Here is a 25,134-nt window from a genome sequence, read left to right as displayed (position 1 = left end):
GGCCTGCGAGACACCAACAATCACTACTCCGTTTGGAGAGAAGGCGTTGGACCCTGACAATCTCTGGTTCGAGATGGTTAGCTGCAAACAGTGCCAAATGAGATGGGTGAACATACGACCTACTAGTAGCAGTTAGCATCAAAATTCAACGGGCGCTGGGGTATTCCAAGATACAGGCAGGCTCTTGTGAACTCCTACCTAGGTACTGTGCCATACCACCACTGCCTGTTTGAGAGGCAGGGCAGTCAAGGTTAGTCGTGCCTGGATATACCCGGATGCCTGTACTTCGCAATCCAAGGTTTTGACGGCGCACGGCACCGGCATGACAGTGCGCGGACTCGGCCACTGGGAGACGGGGAGTTAAGTTGAAGTGTCAAGCCTGGAGGCTGCGGGCTGCAGTGGGTTTAGCAGGAAGCCTTCACAACTTCTAGTTGAGGTGCCTTTGCTGACCCTCAGACGCCTGGCGGCATTGAGTTTAGCCTAAGGCGTGTCCCCTGGGGTAGATGAGCGGCAGGAGTCCGCAGTGGGTTCTGGGCGAGCCAGTTATTGTCAGCCCACTGCAATCCCCGGCCAATCCGCCTGCAGTCAACACCCTTGGGCGGACGACCAGGCTGCAAGTGCCCACCGCGGTGCCCCAGAAGGAGCACCCTCACAACCGCTGCAGTGCGCTGCGCTACACTGGCACCGTTAACGACCTTCGAGTTCAACACGAGCACCGCCAGCATCATGCACTCCCACTACGACTGCTCTTCAATTCATCCACCTTGACGATACTCTCTGTTCCTCAATTCTTTCACCATCTTGAATCCGACGACTTTCCCTTGAGAAAAATACTTGTTGTGCCCTTCACTTTCACTACTCATATCAAACGTTTGCCGGCGCCGCCGTCTCCTGGTTCGAACCACTCACAACCTACCTCATCCCGCCACGGCTGTCTCGAAGCCCCTCCACGGCCGGACGACCTTGTTACCCCAGACATACCTTGTCCATCATACGCAAAGATCCTCGGCCTAGACGACCCTGCAGCCACCGGCGTCTTTGAGAAGGCGCGGCGACCGTTTAGCCCACCACCATTCCAGAACGAACAAGTTTCTTGCCTGACTCGACTCACGAAAGACCAATCCCGTTGCTCCTCGTGCTGCCACTGTGCACACCCAAGGACCGCCGCCAGTTGTGAACGAAGAACGCCCGCCTGTGACGTTCGAAGATTGAAAGGCCGATCCTCTTTTGCCTTTGTTCTAATCGGCAAGCCCACCGTACTGCTTGGTCCCTCGCGAGTACTTCGCTGCCCTCCGCCAGCCTTCTCTATACATACTTTACAGGTAAGTAACTTTGCTGTTGGCCTAAGTTATGGTTACCAATGGTATCTTCTCTATTCATCTTTCAAGTCAGCTAAAGTTGCTCAGAGGAGACTCTTTGTAACTTGAACATTTCTTGTTTGACGACTGCCGTACGATTTCGTCCTTCGGATCTGTTGTATAGTTGTATTTCCACCACCTGAGGAACCAGTCCCTCCCTGCCCGAATCCGACTGTACGACCTTTGTAATACAGAGAAGCGCCGCCGAAGAATTCCATTGACTTACAAGACACAGACGATTTTGCTTTCTCGGCTCTACACTCGCAAGCATATGGCATTCTGAATATCATTCTCAAGACCTGTCTCCCGATACCCCTCCCAGCTCGGACTAGCACATGGTCTACTGTCGAATCAAGCGGTTTTGGCAATAGGTGCAACGTTGTTGATACGAGGGGAGATTCAAGAGCTGGAGATTTGCATACGGTCTACTGCGAACTCTCGACAGCCGCATTAGACTCGAGTGTTGTTCTTATCGAGGAACCGAAGCAGACGCCGGCAACATGGCTGCGATTTCGCCGGAAGCTGTGCCAAGTGACATGACGGATGTGAACGAGGCCGACGCAGGTAAGCTAGGATAGTCCACACCTTGGGGCATTGGTCTTACCATCTTATGGCAGTGTCCTCGGAAGGGAACGCTACGTCAAAAGGAGAGGCCGTTGAGCCGGCTCCGTTGTTGAAACCAGCATTTCCTCCGCCGAAAACGGACAAACCTCGTCCACACGTCTGCACAACGTGCATGCGGTCCTTTGCCCGCTTGGAGCACCTAAAGCGCCATGAACGCTCCCATACCAAGGAGAAGCCGTTCCAATGTCCTGAATGCGCCAGGTGCTTTGCGAGACGGGATCTGCTGCTACGGCACCAACAAAAACTTCACTCCTCGACAACACCATCTTCCAGACCACGCGCCGCACGACGAGAGAGTGCTGCTGGGGTGGCTACCGGGCGTGTGCGCAAAAACTCCACCACCAACGGACCGCCATCGATGAGGCCCAGAGCAAATACCCTTAGCCACGTGGACTCATCTACCCTCGGCATGCGGGCCGAGTCAGTTCGAAACCCGAGCCGCATGTTTGCCCCTGGACAGCACCATCACAACTCTGCCGGCGTAATGGGGGCAGCCCAGGGGTATACACACCGCAGCGGAAATGCCAATCATTTAAGTCTACACCTGCCCAAGCTGGAGACCCACGGGCTTTCCATGGATCTTTCGGGTGGGCTGCGAACTGCACCACCTTTTGGCGGTTTTGGTGCTGAGTTTGGTCTAGGCCACATGGACTTTGACTCGGAGCAAGGAGATACCATCAATCCACATGCACTGCACATGACCAATTTACAAGGACTAGGCTTGGATCCGGCGGCATCTTCGTTCCAGCAGCTGTTACATGGGATGTCAACTTCTCAAGCTATCGCCGACGACGACACGAGCTTCGAGTGGATCGCACAAGGCTTTGAGAACCAAATGTCATTTGCACAGGCCAACGAAAACGCGATTGACGACTCTTCTCCTTCCGCCATGAGTACGAATAGCCCTGGTGGTATGAATGACATGACCAGCGATCAGACCCTGCCGGCGATGAGACAGACTGGAGTTTCCAATGGCAACCTGTGGTCTACTAACCTTACAGGGCCTACTCCGATGATGGACAGTCCGGCGGGTATGGATTTGATGTCGAGTTTCACCGACTTCATGCACGGCCCGGTAGAGACAATCTCTCCCAAGTCGTTGTTGCCTCATGGAGTGTCCCTGGATATGAGCCTGCCGACTCCACCCGAATTTGGCTCTCTAGACATGTCGGGAATGCAATCAAGCATGCACTTCCCCGGATTCCAACTACCACTCGGTGCGGAAGGGCCTGCGTCTGCCTCATCCACAACTTCTATGGATAGCTCCCTTCGCCAGAGTTCAGTGACGACGATGTCTTCCGAATTCGTGAGCGACCGTGTTCGGAATGTTTTGATCGACGGGCTCTCTCAAAATGCCGGCTTTGGACAGCGAAAGTACCCACAACCAGCGATAAGTTCGCCGTTATCTCCTGGCACAGCTTCGCGTACCAAAGGTTTCAGCGCGAGTGCATTCCCAAGTACTCACGATCTACGGCGGTACGTGATGGCATACATCAAGTACTTCCATCCCCATCTCCCTTTTCTCCACATTGCATCGCTCAACTTCGAATCCCCGGAGTTTACGACTCCGATTAGGCTTGTGTCGGGCCAATCCCAGTTTGGCCAGGCAACTGTCGCCGGAGGGGGTAGCTGTCTAATACTATCGATCGCCGCGATTGGAGCCTTGTATGAACATGAGGTGTGTCACTCGAAGGAGTTGTTCGAAGGTGCCAAACGGCTCATTAGCAGCTACCTCGAAGAACGGCGCAAGGCGAACATGACCAGGACGCAGTTTGCTCCACGACATTCTACGGAACGGGAGGACACTCCACTTTGGCTGGTTCAGGCCATGTTGTTGAATGTCATATATGGGCACAATTGTGGGGACAAAACCGCTGCCGAGCTAGCGAGTAATCACTGTGCAGCCCTAGTCAGCCTGGCCCGCGGCGCTGAACTCGCACGGCCCTCCCAGGGGCTGTTTAGAGAGGGTCACAAACCACAATCTTCAGGCGGCCCATCGAGTTCAATGGCCTCCAGCGGCTGGAATTCCATGCTTAGTGAGGCGGAGGACTCTGACTGGATGGAATGGAAAGTGATGGAGGAACGCAAGCGAACTCTGTATGCTGTTTTCATCCTGTCCAGCATGTTGGTGACAGCCTATAACCATCCTCCGGCTCTCACCAACTCGGAGATACGTCTGAATCTGCCTTGCGATGAAGAGTTTTGGGCTGCCGAATCGGCTCAAGCATGGCGTAGCCTCGGAGGCGCGGTCGGCGCGGAGGCCAATTCCACCACGTTCGCGGAGTCTCTGACTCACCTACTCATGGCTGCTCAAAGGCAACGGCGACGAAGTAGTGCAGCTGTTCCACAAGGATCTCCCCTGGAGCCGGAGCTCAAACCCAGCACGTTTGGCTGCCTCATCCTGGTCAATGCTCTGCACAACTACATCTGGGAAACGCGCCAACGTCACCTTGGCCGGCAATGGACCGCCAGTGAGACGGAACAGATGCATGCGCACATTGAGCCCGCACTCCGCGCTTGGCAAGCTGCGTGGGCAAGTAATCCCACTCACAGCCTCGAACGGCCCAATCCCTTTGGAGCCGGACCTTTGTCGGCTGACTGTATTCCCTTACTCGATCTCGCATACGTCCGTCTCTTTGTCAATTTTGGAAGGTCCAAGGAGGCATTCTGGCAACGTGATTACGATGCTATGGCCCAAGAATTGGCCAAAAGCCCTCTGCCTACGCGGTCTCCAAGCACATCCGCTGGGGCCAAGAACAAGGCGTCGCCCAATACGGAGCCCGAAAACCGTGGCGAGGAGCAGAGCGGGTCACCGGGACAAGGTGCCGGGTCATCAGGCACGTGGGAAGGGCAAGGGTCCAACCGGGAAGAATCCCAATTGGCACGCCGAGAGCGGTATCTGCGCAAGGCTGCATTCTATGCGGCTGACTCGTTGTCGATGTCGGATAAACTGGGACTCAGCTTCGCCGAGCACACGTCCCGAGAACTACCCACGCAGTCCGCGATGTGCGCTTTTGACTGTGCTCAGGTTCTAGCGGAGTGGATTGCCGCTGTGCAAGAGCGCGTGGGCAAGTATATTGGGATCATCGGCAGGGACGACATGAACTTGATGGAGGTGCCTAGCATCTTGCTTCTGGAGGATGAAGACCGAAAACTTATCCACAAATTGGAGGAGATCCTGTCCAACGCTGAGCTCAAGATTGAATCCGGCGGCGGTTACGACCTGTCTGCTGCCCGAGAAGGAGGGCATGGAAGCAGGATTCTGGTACTAACAGCATACCTTCTCGAAAGAGATGCTGTTTGGCCAGGTGAGTTCCCCCTTTGGTTTTAAATTGTCAACCAGTTATCCTGACACCGATGTGCAGTCTTCAAACTCATGGCACGGTCCCTCGAGACCCAAGCGGCCCACATCAAGGAGCGAGCGCTGGCCTCGGTCGCTTAACCCTGACGGCCAGTGGAGAAAGATATCTTGCGACAAGGTGATTTGAAATGAGTTCATGAAGACCATATTTTATCTTCGCCTTCCCCTCGTGCTGCTGTGGAAGCAGCAACTGATTGACCAACGCAGTTACGGTCATGATTTTCACCGAGAAGATGTTGGTACATACGAATTGTGAAGCCATGTGACGGCGATATACTCACTCAGTTACGACAATCATGACGACCAGCATATGAGAGACGATGATTTGCATCTATGTTTAAAAAGGTGTGGGATTGTGGGATATTTGATGAGCGTGCGTCCGGGTTAACGGAGACCGTGTCGCTGGATATAATGGAGAGAGCAGACAGTTAGAGAGGAAGGGGCCTGGCAAGGAGTGGCCTCGGGGAACGAATGGGCTTTTGTTCACGAGGACGACGAGCTTGATGCAGCGCTCGGCCTGGGCTGTTGTACGAAGGGGGCGGACAAATACGGCCTGCCTAGGGAGGCACTGCTACTGGGCGACGCGTAGTAGCCGAAGGGCTGTCCGGATGGTGATGGTTGAACCTACTATCCCAATAACAAACACTCTGATGCTGTCGAATATCTGCGGCTGAGAACTGAGAGCATATCTCGTACGTACTGTAGATGATCTGGTGTAGTACTACTAGTACTGTACGACGACGATTCGTCTGATGGCATTACTACTGGCTCGGAGTTTGAAGTCGAAATTCCAGGTCGTCACTGTCACTCCAAGAAATGCCAAGGTCGCCCGGCTTCTTGTGTCCGGAGCCCATGGCGTCCACCGCACCCAATCAGATACTCAGATAGGGCAGCAGCCACCCACGCAAGTAGGGCACTTTTGCTGGTGTTACTCCATCGGTACTAGTACAATGTTAGATCTCTCAGCGGTGGGTTGTGTACATTGTACTTCGTGGTGGAACCATCGCGGTGCTGAGTTCGCTGCCACGGCGTTCGGCACAGGCACGGCATCTTGAGGTCTGCTGTGTCACTAATAAAATAATCATCTGCTCAAACTGCTTGCTAGGCGTGCTGTAGGCGTATGCTGGTTTGTATTATTGTGAGAGTAAACAGAGCCGGCTCAATGGAGGCGAGTTGGAGGATATCACGCTGCACCGCAGAATTGCGTTTATATACTCATATCAGCAGGTGGCTGCAGTGGCAGTACGTTGTACATGTGTAATCTCCTTTCTGCCTCTCCAGGACATTTTTCTCGTGGGGGGAGTCCAGTTTAGAATTTTCTACGATAGTAGTCACAGTAAACACCCCCATCAACACCACAAGTCTACGCGTCAAGCCGAACAGGCCGGCGATCTCGACGTCCCAAAAGTGGAGTGGCTTACAACTACAGGCCCGGAGGCGGAACGCCCAGGCATCTGACAGGCATCGGATCTCTTGATCACCGCGCCGAGTCCTCAACTTCAACACACTCAACACTGCCGCTCGCTTGTTCTGCATTTCTTCTCGACCGCAGCTTGGCAAGGCAGTCTTTTCCTTTCTTGACTGCACCAAGCTCTCTTTCTGGTGCAGCAGTCCTTGGCCTCGACCGTAGCTGATTGTCAGTCATATCGCTTGGCTTTGCGATAGATATGCCCTGCACCCTTCTCGAACATCCGGCGCTCTCTTGACGACTGCGCTTGTGTCGGTCTCTTCACGCTCCCACTCTCACTATCGCCTCGGAACGGAGTCCGGACCTCATATCCTAATTCATTCTTGTACCCCCTTCGAGGGCGGTGTCTCTGTTGGATCCTTCGGCCGTCGGAAGATACACCAATCTCTGAATGCATCGGACACCGAACTTCCAATTCGACTCAAGAGCAAGCAACGATTGGGGATAACAAGCTCATATAGGACACCAAAGACCCAGGGCGGGCATCTGAAGCATTGCATCTATCAACTGTTTTAAACCGGATATTGGAGGAGTCTGTCACCCCATTTCAATCTGGCCGCAAATACACGCAACTTGTAACTTACCAGGCGAGGCACGTCGCGGCCGGCTCGAAGCCCGCCAACACTTTCACTCTTCAAAATGGCGTGGGATCACTTGTCCATAAACAAGCCGCACTTGGTGTACATCATCCTAGGAGGGTTTACCAGCATGTTTATGCTGTGTTCATTGTTCATCAAGGAAAAGCTGTACATCGGTGAGGCTTCCGTGGCGACATTGTGCGGTGTCATCTTTGGTCCACATGTGGCCAACTTGATCAATCCGCTCACATGGGGGAACACTGACCAAATCACCCTCGAATTCTCGCGCATAGTCTTGGTGGTGCAATGTTTTGCCGTCGGGGTCGAACTGCCCAAGGCATATATGGAACGGCACTGGAAATCCGTCGTTTTCCTCCTCGTGCCAGTCATGACCTTTGGCTGGCTCGTAACCAGTCTTTTTGTTTGGTGGATGATAGTACCACTCACCTGGCTCGAGTCGCTGGTCGTCGCAGCTTGTGTGACAGCCACCGACCCGGTCCTTGCCTCGTCCGTCGTGGGAAAGGGTAAGTTCGCCAAACGAGTGCCCAAACATCTTCGAGATCTTTTGTCTGCGGAGTCGGGCTGCAACGACGGCATGGCGTTTCCCTTTATCTACCTGTCCTTGTATCTCCTGAGATATGATCTGGGTGCCAAGGACGTGGTCTTTCACTGGATCGTCATCACCATCCTGTACGAGTGCATCTTTGGCGCCTTCTACGGGGTGATGGTGGGCTACATTGGCCGTCACGCCATCAAGTTCGCCGAGCGGAAGGGCCTAATCGACCGAGAAAGCTTTCTAGTGTTCTATTTCGTGCTGGCCTTGTTTTGCGCTGGCTCCGGCAGCTTGCTGGGTATGGACGACCTGCTGATCGGGTTCGCGGCTGGCGTGGGCTTTTCCAACGATGGTTGGTTCACCGAAAAGACCGAAGAGTCACACGTGTCCAACGTCATTGACTTGCTCATCAACTTGGCTTATTTTGTCTACTTTGGTACCATTGTACCTTGGGATCAATACAACGCTCCCGAGCACGGTTTGGTACCTTGGCGGTTGGTTGTAATCTCCGTCTTTGTCATCTTTTTCCGCCGAATCCCGGCTATGCTGGCCTTGAAGCCCCTGATTCCGGATGTCAAAACGTGGCGAGAGGCTCTGTTTGCAGGCCATTTTGGCCCGATTGGGGTCGGAGCCATCTTTGTGGCTATCCTGGCTCGTGCCGAGCTTGAGACTGATTCCACCGAACCGATGTCCCAACTTCCGGCCCCAGGCTCAAAGGATTACAACCTGATCTACCTTGTATGGCCTGTGGTAACATTCCTGGTCATTTCATCCATCTTGGTGCATGGCTCCTCCATTGCGGTCTTCACCTTGGGCAAGCGCATCAACACCCTCACAATCACACTGTCGTATACACAGGACAACGAAAAGGGTCCGGCTTGGATGAACCGTCTCCCGAGGATTTCCTCCCAATCGCGATCGATGGCTCGCATGGACAGCTCAGAACTGGACACGGACGACAAGCTGGATGTTCCACCTGGTCAACTACCGCCAGTTGGGATTCCCAAACTCCATCTTCGGCGTCAACGCGAAGATGAGTACGAAAAGCGGCCAGGCTCTAGATCATCAAGCATGGGACGGTCGCGGAGGCGCAAACGAAAAAGCAAGGAGTATGAAGACCGTCTGGGCGGGCCAATCAGCCAGAGTGCCATTGCACCGGCAAGGCGCTCGGAACCCTTGTTGTCTCAGCCCGGGTCTGCTTCAGACACTTTGTTCGAGAAATCTGACGAGCCTTCGCCTGAGAGTAGACAAGACCGTCTCGTGACTGGGTCCCCGACCTCATCTCCAGAACGTGATCAATTGGAAGCCGAACGCGAAGCCGAAGCTCTGAGGTTCAGGGAAGAAGAGAACCGGGAACGAAAACCGACTTCAGAAGAACCTGCAGAAGTGGAAATATATGAAGAGGGTGACAATATCGTCGTGGAGGATGAAGAAGGTAATGTTGTGGAGACCATTGATGCTAGCCAGATGACGCCTGCCGAGAAGGCCGAGGCTATTGAGGGGGCGCGAAATCGGCTGGCGAGGGATGAATCTGGTCAATTCACCAAGCACAAACATCAACCTCATCCGAAGACCGAAGGTGAAGATCTCGAACGTGAGATCACGCATCACCTCGAAGGAGCCTTGGGTCCGTCTTCGAAGACTATGCGACAACGATTTGACCAATGGAAAGGCTTTAGCAAGCGGAAAGAGGAATCCAAAGAAAATGACACGACTGCTGGTCCCTCAAGCAAGGGAGAACCGAAGAAAGGAGAACTCAAGAAGGCAGAAGGCAAAAAGGGCGAAGGCAAGAAGGCCGAACGCAAGAGAGGTCCTGCCCATGCTTATCAGTTCGGCAACACAATCATCGTAGAAGATGAAGATGGCGAAGTCATCAAGACTTATACTATCCCCAGCGATGGCAGCACTGGCGAAAGAAATCGGGCAGGACTGCGTCGAATGAGCACATGGGTGGGCCGCGGTCGACAAGCAGGTGGTGGCAGTGCCGGGGCCGCTGCTGGCGCCTCTGGGGCAGGCAGCTCCGAAGCCGCTGTTACTGAGATGAAAGAAGGCGTGGAGCAGCAGAGGGAAAAGAAGCCCATCCTCAAGCGACGCGGCTCCAACACGTCGATAGATGACGATGGCCTAAGGATGATCATCTCCAGCACCGATCAGTACGGGTTGACTGGCCTACAAAAGAAGAAGGCTCGGGATGCTCCTGGCGCCATCGCCTTGGGTTCTGGAAGACGACTATCGACAAAAGACTTCATCAAACAAATGCAACAGCTCGATCCCAAGAAAAAGATCCAGGAGGTCGAGCAGAGCGACGCCCCAGAGGCCCTCAAGCGCGAATTCCGTAGTCAAGAGGCCGCCAAAGCCGAAGGAGAAAAATCTGGCAATCATAAGGCTGCAGCTGCAGCTTCTGATGAGAGAACTGGGCGGCCGCGGGCGTCGACCAATCCAGAAGCCAAGTCAAGTTCGGCGGCCATGCGTCCGGCTGCTAGTCGGCGGATTGAGAGCGACAACTCGGAAAGCAAGGAAGATTATTTCAGTCCCGCACGCCGACCACGACCTGACCGTGTCACCACTCACAACCGCGATATCATCTCGGCAGAAGCCGAGCAGAGTGAGAATGACAACGACGACGACCGCGACGATGATGATGACGATGATCAATCCGAGGAATCAGATGTCCCCACTCACAACGTGGCGTCTATTCTCGCCAGGCACAGCCAGGGCAACACTGCGGCCGACTTCCGCCGACGACAACTGGCAAGGATCCGGTCCGAGGAGGAAGAAGAGGAAGAGGAAGAGGGAGAGGCCGAAGATCCCAACGGCGGCGAGACTGCCGCAGAGAAGAGACGACGCTTAGCTGCTTTGGGCCTGGGTGACGGAGATGAAGAGACGTCCAGCGAAAGCGACGACGGGGGCGAAGAACACCCGCGCCGTGCTGCCGAAACGGCCGTCCCCGAACCCAGCCAGGGAGGCCCGTCTACTCAACACCGAACCCGCATCCAATGGGGCGGCGAGAGCGGGAGAGAAAAGGATCCTCATGACATCTATGCAGGTGATCCTATTGTCGGAGCGGCTCGCAAACTCAAAAGGATGATGAAGAAGCGCCATGAGACCTGAGAGAGATGGTGATCACTCTTGATGTACAGTGTCCTGACCCAGTCAAAGGACAGGGGCACCCTGCAGCGGCAGGGACAGCGACAGCGACAGCCAGATGCAATTAATGCTAGCCGAACAAAGGGAAACACGCGAGGGAAACCGCAGACCGAACCCCAAAGCCCTAAGTTGTTAGATCTCCCAGAGCTTCTAGATACATGTAGAAGTACTACTCGCGAGAGAATGAAAGAAATTTGTTCGTGCTGTCAAATCGTCAATCAATGAAATACTTGTAAACAGACTAGAAAGCAAACAGAAAACTCCGAACGGTGTACTACGGCAGTTAGTTTCGTCTGGTATAGTAACTAGGTTAACCCGCTTATTTGCTGGCTGGCTCTGAACGCATATCAATTACTCAATCACTTCTTGGATTGACTCGTTCCTGCATGCATACTTGCTTGCTTCCCCGAGGACCAAGCAGGTTCAACCAAGGCCTGAAACAAAAATCATTGTCGTCGTCGCGTCGATTTCCGAAACGTCGTTTCCTCATCATCACAAAGCAGCAAGCAACAAAGATCAAGTGTAGCTGAAGCAGAAACTCATCAGCTAAAGCTGGATCAAATCGACCTCGCTAAAGTCCGGCGGTGCACCACTATACACGCAACGGCCCTTTGAATCGAGGCCCTGCCTGACGTTGCTGACCCAGAGATGGCTGCTGAAGCGGCCCATGCGGTGGACTTCGTCGTCACTAACGCCCAAGTCGTCGCGCGGCAGCCAGATGACGGGCCGCCGGGCCCGGAGCGCACTATGCTGAAAGGCCCGCTGGACCAACTTGTCGCGTTCTTCGGGCGTGAGGTCCTCGAGTTCGTCGTGGACGCCGCCAAAGAGCGCGTCGGCCAATTCGTTGCGTGCCGCTCGCTGGGCTTCTACGTCCTTTTCCGTGCCGGTCAACGGGTTGAAGTTGTTGAGTTTGTTCAGCACGTCGCGTGGCGGCGATAGATACCGTCCTCCGTGTGAGGTCGCGCCACTACGGCCACGGCCGCGCTCTTCCGTCGGGTACGCCGTCTGACCCTCGGTCGCTTCGTCGTACTCGCCGCCGAAGTTGGCGGCTTTTCGGTTCCGCGCGTCGTCTCGGTCTGCCCAGGATTTGCGGTGTTCCTTTCGAGAAAGGGTCCGTGGGACAAGGTTCTTGGTCGTTCCGGCCGTCTTGGCCGCTGCGGCTTTTACCATTCGTAACCCTTTACTTTCCTTATCCAGGTCCATGGTGATCTCGGGGTTTTGCAGCTGCAAGTGTTGTTCGGGCTCATGTGATTGCCGTTGTCGTTCTTTCCGTTCCCGCTCGATTCGCTGCAGCTCATATTCCTCCGCCTCTCGATCTTCTTCCAGTTCCCGTCGCTCGTTACGCTCCAGTTGGTCTTCGAGAGGCTCTTGCTCATTCTCGTTATCAATGAGTCCGTGCTTCTTCTGCATCGCCCGGGCAAACTCCTCGTCCCGGCGGACGGCATCGTCCTCGAGTGTGATGGGCAAGTATCGGAATAATGGACTGAACGCATTGTTCAGGAGGAATTGATATCCTGCGGTCAAAATGAGGATGACAATCATGCCAATTGCTTGACCTGTGCAGGCAACATTTCCTTGGTCGTCCCGGACAAGGAAGAACATGCCGATCAAAGCCACTTCCATGACATAGACTCCCACGAAGGTGTAATTAATGGCATTAGGGTATAGCAGTCCACCGGTGTCGCGGGTGAACCGAGTCACGTAGAGAGTGTTGTATCGGTAGACAAACCAGAATAGGGAGAAGGTCACGATGTTAAATAGCAGAATCAGCGGCGATATGACGGAGTAGATCAGACCGATGCAAGCCAAGTTGGTGTACACTGGGAAGAAAGTACCCCACTTGATGTTGGACAACTCAGTTTGTCGCTTGAACTTGGCTCGCGCTGTGCTGTCCAAGAGAGGAGCAAGAATGAACCACCCAATAAGTGAGCCCACCTGCACCAGCGCTCCAGCGCTCACCGACATGGCCTGGAGTAGCATGTATGAGAAGAAATAGTTGCTTGCTTTCGGGATGTTGGTGCCCAGTAGGGTTGGAACACTAGTCCAGCCATCCACACTCGTGAACAGGGCAAAGAACTGGGTCAACGCAGATGCAATCGAGACGACCAAGAACAGTTGGACGAATAGAAAGCAGAAGTAGTACCGCTGAACCGAAAGCTCCACGAGCATTCCAGATTGAGTCCCTTGGGTTCGTACGAGAAACCGAAGGATCAGAGGCAGCAGGAACATCAGCAGACCCAGCAGAGCCGCCGGCAAAACACCCTGAAGGACACTTCTGAACCAGGCAGGAATATCCAAGACCCAGTGAAGCCAACTCCATGTTTTGGCGGCCGTCTCCAGCTGCGATAGTGCAGAAGTGAAGGCAACAGGGATGGCCCAGAGCAGGATCATACCCACAACTATGACAACAACTCCAAAAGTTCGGATATAGGCTGACCACCACGGAATCGACATATTATCCCAAATGACATCGTTCGGGTCAATCTCCACCAGACGAGGAGCCATCTGCTTGGGCAAGTGATGACTGACCGTTTGACAGGCCATGTGGGCGGCTACCTGATGGTTGAATTGGATAAAGGCAGAATTCATTAGCGGAAACCGTTCTGGGTGAGCCTGATCATCTTCGATCTCGACATTGAGTCGTGCCACCTCTTTACGGCAATAGCGGATAGTATCGACCTTCTCTCCCAAAAGGGGTAGCGAAGGCATCCATTGCCAGCCGAAGATTGGAAGTCTCATGGTGTCGCGATCCTTGTCGGAAAGATAGCGTCGCCAAACGGCATCGTCTGGGTCATGTTCGAAATTCCACTCAAAAGCTTCTGGATAATCGACCGGTTCTTTCTTTTCTTCAGAACCGAGCCCTATCGCTTTCTTGAGCTTTTGAAATGTGCTAAGCGACTTTTCCGGCCGGGTCTTCTCATCTCCCTTCGTACTAGATTGAGAGAGAGGGCTACCTAGGTCAAAATTCCCATCGGCCGTAGCTGTGACGCCTCCATGACCACGCCTTCCATCCTGTGCCCTTGCAAAGGCATCTTTGTCTGATGGTTTGCGTTTGCCTGTGGGCTGCCGAGTGGGTCTGGGTGGTGTGCTAGGCTCTTGGGGCTGTGGTTCTTCTTTGGTCTCCGGCTGTTCGCCAGAATTTCTGCCCGGATCTTTTGCTTCGGCACCAGCCGCCGGAACGAAACCGCCGGTGCGGTCGATGGTGTGGTTTACGCCCTCGTTGACTCCTCGAATGCCTCCCCAAAGTCGGTTCCCAGCTTTGCCTAAACCATGCGTAACAGCTGAGATGCCATCTCCAAGTATCGGGATGGGGAGGACATGTTTTCCGCGTTGTTGATCTTCTGGTTCGGAGTCGGAGGAGGAAGTAGACGAGGAATCATTATCGGCCGGGCCATCGAGGGCTTCGCGAATATTATGTTGGACTTGATGTGGGTTCCCCGTACTGACACCGTGTCCATGGGCTGCTTGATCGCCGGCCTCATCTCTGATGGTGGCCCTCAATTTCTTCTCCTCTTTTGATAGCTTTTTGCCGGCTTCTTTTTCGGCTTTAGCAATGTTCTTTTCATTCTTCTTGAAGCATTTCCGGATAAGCCCTGTCTCCGCCGCTTCCAGTGTGGCCGCGAGCTTATCACGTTTCTTAATCTTGTCACTGAGTTCGTCAAAGTTTCTATTGATCCAGATATTCCTGACGCCGCCTGGGAAAACATCATAAAGACCATCGAGAGCCTCGACAGTGCACCATTTCCGAGGGATGGAACTGACAAGCACAGTCGTCGCAGAAGCACGGAGGCGATGTTGAGGAGAAGTCAGGTATGCCTGTCGCATACGTATGTAGTTGCGCAATTCGTCGAAGGACAGATAGCACACCCAAACGATCAATCCCAAGGCAAGAAGCCAGTGAGCCCAGTACCGTCCGGTATGGTTAGGCGCTACATTTCCCCAGGCCAGCTGGTCTAGACCTGTAACATTCGTTGCATTTTCGTGCCGGCCAGTGGCCCATCGCGCACCTCGTCCGTCCACCAGGTTCAGTGGTATCAAGATGGGCAAAATGACCATGGCTGCGGGCACAAAGATCTTGAGGAGGGTACGGAGGTACCGGAGAAAGAAGTATGCATCGAGGCCACATCTTTGCACGAACTCGGAGTTGCTGGTGGTCAAGACTGGTTTCACCCACGCCCACCAACCGGGCGGTATCGGTTTGGTACGCTCCCTCTCAGGCACCAGGTATGTCCTTGGCTGGTATATTCTTGCAAACCGGTCTTTTATGAGGAGGAAGAGCCCAACTTCAACTGCAAAGACAGCGATGGCGGTAACCAGGGAAGCCGCAAATTGGCCGGCACTCTGGCCATTCTTCTGGCTCGCAGCCGTTGTATTTCCACCCAAACTAAGGGTGTCGTTGAGCGACATGATGGTAGATTAGGTCTGTCGGGTAGGAGGTAGGTATCGTCAAGGGTTGAAGTCGTAGGTTATGCGCAGAAGCATGACGGATCACTGCGTGAATACAACTCGTGGAAGACACGAAATCGGTACCCGACTTTTGCTGGAGTGACACTGGCCTCGACCAACAATCTGTGCCAGATGCTTGTCTAGTGACGCCCCAAAATACACCGACAAAGCGAGTGAAGGAGCAAGAACTGATTGTCTCGTGGGGAAGCTCTAGGAAAAAGGGTGAAAGAGGTCGTTTGTTCAGTAGGGGGGAGCCTTCAATGAAGAGGCCATGGACAAACAAGACAATTGTAGATGCAGTGTCACCCGCTAATAATTACCTTAGCACGCGATTCAACCAGGCGCTGCGCTGCCGCAGAAGTTGGATAAAGGACGCCGATCGACTGGCAGCCACCCGCTGCAGCGAGCCGCAAAGTACAACGCTGTATGACGTGAATGGCGTCTATCGGCAGATGCCAAGCCGCCGCCTAATCAGCGAGAGCCAATAGAGCCCGTTGGTAAATCTCCATTCGCAGCGTGTCTAATTCAAATATAGTTTAGAGATGCTCCCCAGACGCGTAGGCGGGATTCTTGATCTAACCACATCTCTTCGATCCCTTTCTAGCTGCAAACTACCAATAACTAGCCACATATCTATAGGTAACGACACATCAAGCGGCGGCGAGGAAAACTTGGAATTCTTGGATGTAACTGACCATCATGAGCTGAAGAAGGTTGCTCAGCTAGAGGTGCTGGGGTTGAACAGATGAAGGATGATCCCTGTAACAAGCAGCCTTCCGCCCTGGCGCCCACTTTGGAACTGAAATTTGCCGCCGACCAATTTCATTTGACTGATGGTCTACTGATTAGCTGGATATCCTGCTACCACCGCCACTGACGCCGTGTCTGGCAATGCGCGCGCCTTGCACAGCCGCACAGCGCGATGGCTCTCTTCTGGGCAGGCTCTCAGGAACACGACATGCAACAAATGATCGTGTTGCTACGACAAGGGCTGAGCATTGCTGCTGATATGGTCGAAGTCTGGAATGCTTAGTCAGTAGATGCTATTTTCGATACAGTTGTTCCGCAATAAGGCCGATAAGTTCAACTCAGCAATGACTCCAAAGAGTTTAGTTGCATATTAGGGGTGCGTTGTCTCCAGCCTCGAGTTCTTATTGGCCCCTCAATCACAACGCAAATGGCCTCTCAGCCTTCCTCTGCTCTGATTCCATCTTGAACCACCGAACGACTTGAGTCATGTGGCTAAATGTACTGAATCGATGACTGAACCGTGGCGTATCTTAAGCGTCCAGAGACATGCAATTTCACTTCGAACCCTGCTTCTGGCGTCCCTCATGATGCAGAGCACTGTGAGGAAGCAGTATAAGCACTACCAGATGTATGGCCGAAGCACATATTATCCCGCCCAAAAGATAGGTAGGTATATGCTCATTTTGACTTACCACAAATACGGAAAAAGGGGGACATCTCCTTAGCTTCTATCGCCGATATAAAGGCCCGATATAAAGTGACAACTTCTATGTATGGGTCCTTCTCACCACATCACAACGTCCACGATGATAGACATTGTTTGAAACCTTGTCCTCTTCCCTTCCACCAGGCTGTAGCACCAACAAGTGTTCATCCTCCCACCATCACAATTTACTCCCGTGCCTCCCAACCTTCCCCCTCGCAAACCTCTCTGCCCCCCTAACCCCTTCCCTTTCAACAACACCCCTCCCATTATCAAACTCATACCTCAAAGCATCCTGCCACCCCCTCGCCTCAAAAGCAGCATAGTAAGCAGACCTCCGATCAACAATCATACACTCATTAGGGAACTTCAACAACGACTCAGCCAACTTGACCGCTTCATCAAGTGCTTTTCCCCTAGGCACAACACGGTTAGCAAGTCCCATTGCAAGTGCCTCGTTCGCCGAAACCGGCCGACCCGTCAGAATCATATCCAGCGCCCGCCCGAGACCAACAATCGCCTGGAGCCGCACAGTCCCGCCATCGATCAAGGGCACGCCGAACCGACGACAAAACACGCCCAGGACGGCATCCTCCTCGACGACGCGCAGGTCCGCCATCAAACTGAGTTCGAGGCCGCCGGCGACCGCGTAGCCCGCGATCGCGGCAATCACGGGCTTTTGCACAATTAGTCGGGATGGGCCCATGGGGCCGATATTTCGATCAGCCACAGGCTCCAGGTGTCGTGTGTAGGTGTAGGCGGATTTGTCGGTGTTGCTATCGCTTTCGGTATCTCCGGCTTTGGGTCGAGCGTCCTCGGTTTGTCGTCTTAAATCCTCGCTCTGCTCCGTCAACGCAACCAAATCCGCCCCTGCGCAAAATGTGCCCTCCGCACCCGTCAAAATCGCCACTTTCTGCGTTGAATCTTGTTCGAACGTGCGAAAAGCATTGTACAGGTCCCGCGCTGTCGTGGGGTCCACTGCATTCCGCCGTTGAGGCCGGTTGATGGTTATTGTCATGATGCCCTTGGGCGAAGTGGATATTTGGATTGAGGATGAAGCCGTCATGGTTTCGAGTTCAGCGAGAGACTGGCTATCAATCAACTTGCCGTGGCGTGAAATAAAAGGACAGAAGTACAGCACTTGTTATTGATCAAAGTCGTCTTAGATCTCGGTATTTATCGGCAGGACGGGCCCAATAAATAATCTGATATTCTGTCTTGTACTGTACTTTTTGGGCATTCGAGTGCTGAACCATCAATATATATACATATATATATATAACAGGGCACAGTAGATGACTGGGACACTAGTACTTTCATTATAAAGTAGATTCTGTACCACTGCATTGGCACTGCTGTTGTAATAAAATATTCCCCACACTTCAACTCCACGTTTTTGTCAACTTCAGCCTCGGCTTTGGGACAAAATACGAGCAGAACAATAGCCACCTTTGAACTCCACGCACCTACGTACCAAGTCTTATTCTCAACCATAGTTGTGCCAGAATGGCAAAAAGCATCATTCATTCACTCATTGATACGTAGATACTGATGCTGACAATAACGATGATAACCTTGCTAGGCTGTCTTGGTCCATCGACGCCGATCTCAGTCCATCATCATCATAATCATCATCATCATCAGCGTCCTCCATAGTATGCCGAGCTCCCATCACCTCCACTGGCACCGTAGTACTGACCCTGACCCGGACCCTGTGCTTGGTTCTGGCCCTGATATGGATCACGATACTCAGTCTGGTATTGATACGCCTGGCCTTCTCCCTGCTCTGGGAAATACTCTCCCCTGCCCGAGTTCCCATACTGTTCGTACCCAGCAGGTGGCGCCATGGGCATGGGACTAGGAGACCTGAAGTCACCTTCACCAGTACCACCGCCATACTGATTGGCGTGTGCGGCAGCCTCGTGCAATTCTCGCGACCCTCCCAGCTCGCTACCACCGACTTGATACCCGCCAGTCGTGGCACTGCTGCCGTCATTGACCCCGCCAACACCATCATCGTCGTCCAGACCGCGAGTTCCAAATCCGCTTCCACCCATGAATTTGGTGTACTTGCTATATTTGTTCAAGGAGCTCGCGACGTTCTGCACCCCAGGGATGGGCAATTTACTGGCCATGCTCAACATATCACCAAGCCCACCACCACCGCCTCCGGTATGCTGCTGCTGATGCTGCTGTTGCTGGTGGGATGATTGCTGGTGGCCGGTGAAGTTGCCTATCATGTCGCCCACCATTCCCAACGGATTATGATTGCCGCCTGCACCCGCTGCATGATGTTGCTGGCCTGGCAGAAAGCTGGCGAAGCCTCCCAGTCCACCTGAGCTGGACTGATGTGGTGCCGCCGGCGCGCCGGGTTGATGTTGGACATGAGCGTGATCATTGACGCCCGCTTTGTGATTTTTCCCTGTGCGTACGCCTTCGGAGCTCAAGGTCGTGTCAAAGCTCCGTCCACGGTCTGACAGGCCGTCCACCCACCGTTTAACAGCGGCAAACATGTTGCGATGCACTTCACTGTGCTCATTCCTGATGGCTGGATGGTGGAAGATGCCTTCCACGTCGTGCATGACCTGTTGGACTGGAACGTCGGGGTGCTCCCAAGCGTACAGCACGCGCGGAGCAATGAACTTGAGAATCTCGGCGGCCACATTGCCCGCGGGCTCGTTCAGAATGTTGCTGAAGTGGTCTTTGCTGAGCATGGAATGTGTGGGGTCCGAGCAATGGGGGTTGGTCCACACCTCATATTGGTGATTTGCCGAAGAGTTGATCACGCCCTCGCTGCCGGTTTGTAGCGTTTTGGCCATGGCATTGAGGACCGGTCGAACAAACGGCGCCAGTAGAGACAGGATAAAAACGGTAAGAGTTTCGGTGATTCTGTCCACTAGAGCCTCCAGCCCCGGAATCTTTTCAATTATGCCGCTGATCGTCCTGACCACTTTATCCCGGAATGCTAGAATGGGATAAATCTGGGCAATGGTCTTGGACGGGTCGAAGTTCGGCATCCCTTCCAGACCGCTTGGTGCAGTTGTTGTCTGCTGTGGAGGTTGCTGTGGTACTTGACTAGGCGCGTTCCCCTGCAGCCCTTGCTGATATCCCTGCTGTGGAGGCTGCTGCTGATGCTGTTGCTGTTGCTGCCAGGGTTCTTGTGCTCCTGAGTATTGGGTTTGATGGCCAAAACCTTGCTGTGCGTTCGGGTCATGCCACTGTGGTTGACTTTGTTGGTCGAAGCCCGGGTGATGTGTCTGAGCAGACCATTGTGACGGTTGCTGAGGCTGACCCCATTCGGGCTGCGGTGGATGGTACGCTTGATAGCCTTGTTGAGACGGCGTGTTCCACGACTCCGTAGCATAGCCGTGGGGCTGTGACGGGAAGCCTGCTTGAGATGCACGACTACCCTGCAAATCGTCAAACCCTCGCGTTGTCCCGCCATAATCATTCATGTCTCGATACCCGCCTTGACCACCGAACCCTTGATCCATCGCCCGTGCCTGAGCTTGCGAGCTTGCTTGCAGCCTCTCTGCCTCATCACAAAGGTCTTTGGTGCCGGGGACCTTGGACAGGAGTTTCACAAGAGTCATCAGAGGATTCGACGACTGCGCAGCTTGTTGAGCAGTTCCAAGAGCATTGTCCATTTCATTCACTTCGCTTTGAGTGAAATGGTCCGTAGCCTCACCAAGCACTGAATGATAAAAGTCCACCATGCCGAACGTGCCGGTCACAAGCGGAAAGACGTGTTTCCCATGCAGGTTGATCGCTGTAGCTGTGCCGACGTGAGGGAAAACGTTGTGGAAGCCCAACTCCCGGAGAGCGAGTTCGACATAGTTCGTGTGAGCACCAAAGTCTTCCAGGGTATGCAGACCCTGACCCAGACAGCGGAGAGCCTCGGCGAGGTCTTCATCCTTTCCTTTGAAGATGCCATGCCCGTTGCAGTAGAGACGACCATGATGGATGCTGCGTTCGAAGCTGTACTTGACGAAGGCAGCACTGGTGGCCCAATCTCCTGCCCCGTTGGCAATATAATTCTTCATGCCGGTGCTCGGATCAATCTGCAACTCGATGTCACGCACTGGCGCGCGAAGCCGAGGGTCATACTTTCGAGCATCCTCATTATCATTGTAATCTTTGGGATTACTGCAATGGTCAGCATGACGAGGCGGACTGTGTTCTTCAATCGGGAGGGCCAGAGGCATTGGAACATTGACAGGAGCAAATCCACCCAGGACAGCACTTACTCGATATGCTCCTCCGGTCGGTAAACACCAAGCCTTTCTGAAGTGACCTCAAACTCAGCAGTAGCATAGCCAAAGGCCAAGAAAGACAACAGCCAGACTAGAATGCGAATAGTCTCCGGCTGAGCCTTTTTGAGCGCCCCAGTGTCCATGGCCTGAGAGTAATCGCGAAGCCAGTTTCTACAGAAACGGACAGATGAATCAGCAGCCGATTTCGGCAAAAGGGACCGTGTATAATGTCATCCATATTCTTGATGTCTACCATCAGTAACTTACCCAAAATAGACTCTCTTGATCATCATGGAGGTCCATTTGTGATGGCGGATACAGGCCACAGTTTTGAGCACATCTTCAATGTCCCCATGGCGCCAATTCTTGCCTTCGACGGCCGAGATAGAGGCAATATCTGGTCCGACAGGTCAGTAAAGGCTGCCTAGTTGCACCTGAATTTCCTTTGAAGGGCTCTGTTTGACGTACTCCCGGCACCGAAAGCGTGCGCTTGGCTGCTGAACAGGATCAGGCCAAGCAACAGGATAAGAAGGACGTTTCGCCGGGTCAAAGCCATCGCTGTATAACTGTATGATGTTTCAAATACGAGTTCCTCTGAGAGTCTCACTCTGTAGCATTAGCAGAGGAAGTTACACTTGTTGATGACCACGACCGCCCGCCAAGGGTGCTCAGCCTCGTCACGTGCAATGGCTGGACATAATCACGTGCGACTGATGCCCGCTGGTGACACCTCGAACGGGGCTGTTCATGGGAGGCTCGCGACAAAGCCGTCACCTATTGTGAATCATCCCTTCAACCTACTACTGTCGAGTCACGGATTTTGTTATTGAGTCCATATAAATGGCAGCTTTCACAATACAGTCCAATAAATGAAGAGAGAACTCATGTTTTTACTGCATCTAGAACTAGACAGATATACATCTCAGTAAAAGCGGTGGTCTTAACCTCACCGACCGCATCTTCTTCAACACAGATTTGCACAGTGAATGTCATTTTCGGCCAACCGTCACGCATGAGATGCTCCCATATATCGTCATTTAAACCCCATCACCGACCGGGAAACCATAATATCGAGTCCATCTGGTATCATTGTATGCCTCAACCTCCCGTCGGACCCATTGTCCAAATGTGCACAAGAACTCCAAGTAAATTCACGATATCCATCGATAACACCCCCAATGAAGAACGATCGTATTCTAACGTCATCTCCCCAACCATTGCAATGCTCAGAAACTCCATGCTAAACCAGAGTTTGTCTTTTTCAGATCGCTGTGCCACCGTACTCCCGGACCTTATCTTTCCAAAAATGGCTGGTATCATGATGTCAAACTTTCGTAAAACCGCTATACCTTTCGCTCGATGAGTAAGGATGCCCAATTTTTCGTGTCGTGAGATGCAATATATACATAGTAAAAAGAGGTAAGATTTGAGAGGAAATTGTCGAAAACCGCGAGCAAAGGCAAGCCGACATCAAAACATCAGCCAGGAGTGAATACAGCGACACCACGACGGCAAGCACAGAGGACGAGCATCACAACAAGTTGGGCTCGTTTACCACCGGCGAGCGGCAGTGGTCTGTTGCATCATACCTGGCGAGATGGATGATGGTGGGCTCGAGATGCGAGTGCCAGTGGAAGGGTTGACAATAGGGATGGCGTTATTGCGAGTGCGGATCGCCGAGGGTTGATGGATTTTTAGGTTGTTATTATTGCTGTTGGCGTAAGTGGGAGGAGACATGTAGGCAGATGTGGCGGCGCTAGAAATGGAAAGGGATGGGGTGATCTGTTGAGGTTGGATCTGCGTTTGCAGAGGAGAGGATTCGGGTGAGCCGCTGGACAACGAAGAGCGGTCGGAAGATCCTGAAGTGACTGACTGCCGCTTCTCGAAGTCAGTAAAGGTCGAGGGCGTGAAGAGGGGACTGCCACAAACCTCATCGAAAGACAAGAGGTTCGGGCAGAACTCCAGGTCGTCGTCGAGATCGAAAGACCGGCCGGCCTCGAACCTCGCTCGATACGCCGCCAGACTTGGGACTTCAGGAGCAACGGCTTCTTTCACCATCTTAGGCGCACGGAATTGTCGATGAGAGTTCTGCGCGGTCGATAAACGGGGGGCCCGCCGCGAACGTCCATGATGAACGTGGCTTTGTGACAACGGGTGCGGGTTAGGGACATGATGTTGTTGATGGCCGCCGTAGTAGAAGGTAGACATGATGCAGTTGATCCGATTCGTAGGATTATCTCGTCGATGCAGGAGTGTGTATGTATGTGCAGGTGTGTAATAGCGAGCAAGAGGAGGGCGCAGTTAAGTCCGACAGGTAGGGGGGACTCAAGCAGCTAATCAAACCGAGTGGCAAAACAATGTCGAGTGTCAGCAGACCAATTTCCCGAGCGGTCCGAAGTGCGTCAACCGAATTCCGGAAGGAATGTGAGGTGCGTTGAGTTGCTGAATATGGGCTTTGTTGTTGTTTCAATGGGATAGTGGTGAAGAGAGAATGTGAGAGTAAGTCGGTGGTAGGCTGTAGATGAGTAGATGGGATGGATGATGGATGAAAAGGCGGTGATGTAGTAGTACCCGGACGGTCCCTTAGTAGAGGCTGGTAGCAATAGCGAGAGGCAAAAATGGCAGAGCGAAGCGCAATGATGGATGATGGGCTGGAAACAGCGGGAAGCACTGAGCACGCAGTTATACTGGGCGACATAGAGCAGGCGGGCGCTCGGGCTGGGGCACCTCTGCGGCCCTGGGCACTTAGCGGGCGACACCCGAGGCAACAATTGGTGGACGGACACAGCCTAGCAGTCTCAGTCCTGCTAGTACGCCTGCCAGGAACCCTCCACTAGGCCGCGTAGGGACAAGCACAGAAGCGCCGGGAGCATGCCTGGATCCATCCTGGCCCGGTCGGTGGGCGAAGTATGCAGGTCAAGCCAACACAAACCACTCACAGGAGCCACTTGCTCTCAGTTGCTCCCATTAGCGGGCAGCTTTCTCTGCGAGCGGTAACCTTGAGAACGGGCTGAACAGGCTGCGCCCTCAATTATCCCTCAGTGTGTCCACCCGCTGCCACTACTGACACACCACTCGCATCCAACCACAATCACCTCTGCCTCTCACCACGCCCCAAAATACACACACCGCTTGTCGCTTGACGCCTGACCTTGACGTTGTCCTCCCTCCATTGGTACCATCTGGCTCTGGACCTGCAGATCCCATCTTCCCACGCTTTACACCATCGGGATTGCGCACCCCAGCCCAAACAATCCCCCTCTCGCCATAGCGAATTGGTGGAGTGGCAGTTTGAGGCTCCTGCTGTTCGTTCTAGAAATAAACTGATAGTTCCAGATGCCTAGGAGAACGTAGATCAATAATGTTCATCATTGCCGTGCGCAATTGCACGGCGACCAGAGAGTCGTCCTGTGATACCATGGCTGTCTCAGCAATAAGGGAGCACACCCCACCTCAGATTGCTCAATGCACGTCTCCTGGAATGGCCAGCAAAACACCTCAATCTCCTCCTGTCTGGGGCAACTCGTGGGGACCGTGACGTTAGACGCCGCTGCGATGGGGCCTCTTCGCATTGAAGATTTCGGGCGATGCTGATGGAAAGTACGATGCACTCCTTGTGCTCCCAAGGGTCTCCTGTTGGTCAATCGGGGCGCAATCGGCAGAGCTGAGGGTCTCGCCATCCCACTGCAAAAGCTGGGTATGAGCTTGATCGAACTGAGAGTGGCGTGCCAGTGGCTGCTGGCAGCCTGTATTTCGCACAATAGCATCCTTATTTCGCACAAAAACTAAACTACTTTTGGCACTGCCAAGAGCACTTCTACTATAAGGTTTTTAACACCTATAACATTGTAGAGATTACAGCTAAATTACTACGTACCTATAATGCTGTATAG

At 53.4% G+C, this 25,134-nt stretch overlaps 6 protein-coding genes across 6 annotated transcripts; 2 read left to right on the top strand and 4 right to left on the bottom strand.

The window, feature by feature from the left end:
• The first annotated feature begins 681 nt into the window (after positions 1-681).
• Positions 682-6,270, top strand: HMPREF1120_00931 (zinc finger protein ADR1). The gene is made up of 4 exons (XM_009154935.1): positions 682-1,322; positions 1,407-1,922; positions 1,976-5,290; positions 5,348-6,270. The coding sequence occupies exons 2-4, from the start codon at positions 1,859-1,861 to the stop codon at positions 5,422-5,424; spliced, it is 3,456 nt and encodes a 1,151-aa protein (XP_009153183.1). The 5' UTR covers positions 682-1,322; positions 1,407-1,858; the 3' UTR covers positions 5,425-6,270.
• A 194-nt stretch (positions 6,271-6,464) lies between these two features.
• Positions 6,465-11,300, top strand: HMPREF1120_00930 (CPA1 family monovalent cation:H+ antiporter). Its single transcript, XM_009154934.1, has one exon. The coding sequence runs from the start codon at positions 7,451-7,453 to the stop codon at positions 11,051-11,053; it is 3,603 nt and encodes a 1,200-aa protein (XP_009153182.1). The 5' UTR covers positions 6,465-7,450; the 3' UTR covers positions 11,054-11,300.
• Positions 11,301-11,635: 335 nt separating this feature from the next.
• Positions 11,636-15,496, bottom strand: HMPREF1120_00929 (uncharacterized protein; the record flags this gene model as incomplete). Its single annotated transcript, XM_009154933.1, has 1 exon — positions 11,636-15,496. The coding sequence occupies one exon, from the start codon at positions 15,494-15,496 to the stop codon at positions 11,636-11,638; it is 3,861 nt and encodes a 1,286-aa protein (XP_009153181.1).
• A 1,673-nt stretch (positions 15,497-17,169) lies between these two features.
• Positions 17,170-18,054, bottom strand: HMPREF1120_00928 (enoyl-CoA hydratase; the record flags this gene model as incomplete). The annotated part of the gene is made up of 1 exon (XM_009154932.1): positions 17,170-18,054. One exon carries the CDS (start codon positions 18,052-18,054, stop codon positions 17,170-17,172), a length of 885 nt encoding a protein of 294 aa, XP_009153180.1.
• A 574-nt stretch (positions 18,055-18,628) lies between these two features.
• On the bottom strand, positions 18,629-21,797 carry HMPREF1120_00927 (uncharacterized protein; the record flags this gene model as incomplete). Its single annotated transcript, XM_009154931.1, has 4 exons — positions 18,629-21,134; positions 21,236-21,412; positions 21,509-21,638; positions 21,710-21,797. 4 exons carry the CDS (start codon positions 21,795-21,797, stop codon positions 18,629-18,631), a joined length of 2,901 nt encoding a protein of 966 aa, XP_009153179.1.
• A 995-nt stretch (positions 21,798-22,792) lies between these two features.
• HMPREF1120_00926 (uncharacterized protein) lies at positions 22,793-23,449 on the bottom strand (the record flags this gene model as incomplete). Its single annotated transcript, XM_009154930.1, has 1 exon — positions 22,793-23,449. One exon carries the CDS (start codon positions 23,447-23,449, stop codon positions 22,793-22,795), a length of 657 nt encoding a protein of 218 aa, XP_009153178.1.
• Positions 23,450-25,134: the final 1,685 nt, after the last annotated feature.

This window comes from Exophiala dermatitidis (assembly GCF_000230625.1).
Source record: "Exophiala dermatitidis NIH/UT8656 unplaced genomic scaffold supercont1.1, whole genome shotgun sequence".
Classification (NCBI taxonomy): Eukaryota; Fungi; Ascomycota; class Eurotiomycetes; order Chaetothyriales; family Herpotrichiellaceae; genus Exophiala; species Exophiala dermatitidis.
The sequence above is the reverse complement of the archived record's forward strand: the minus strand, read 5'-3'. Positions and strand labels throughout refer to the sequence as shown.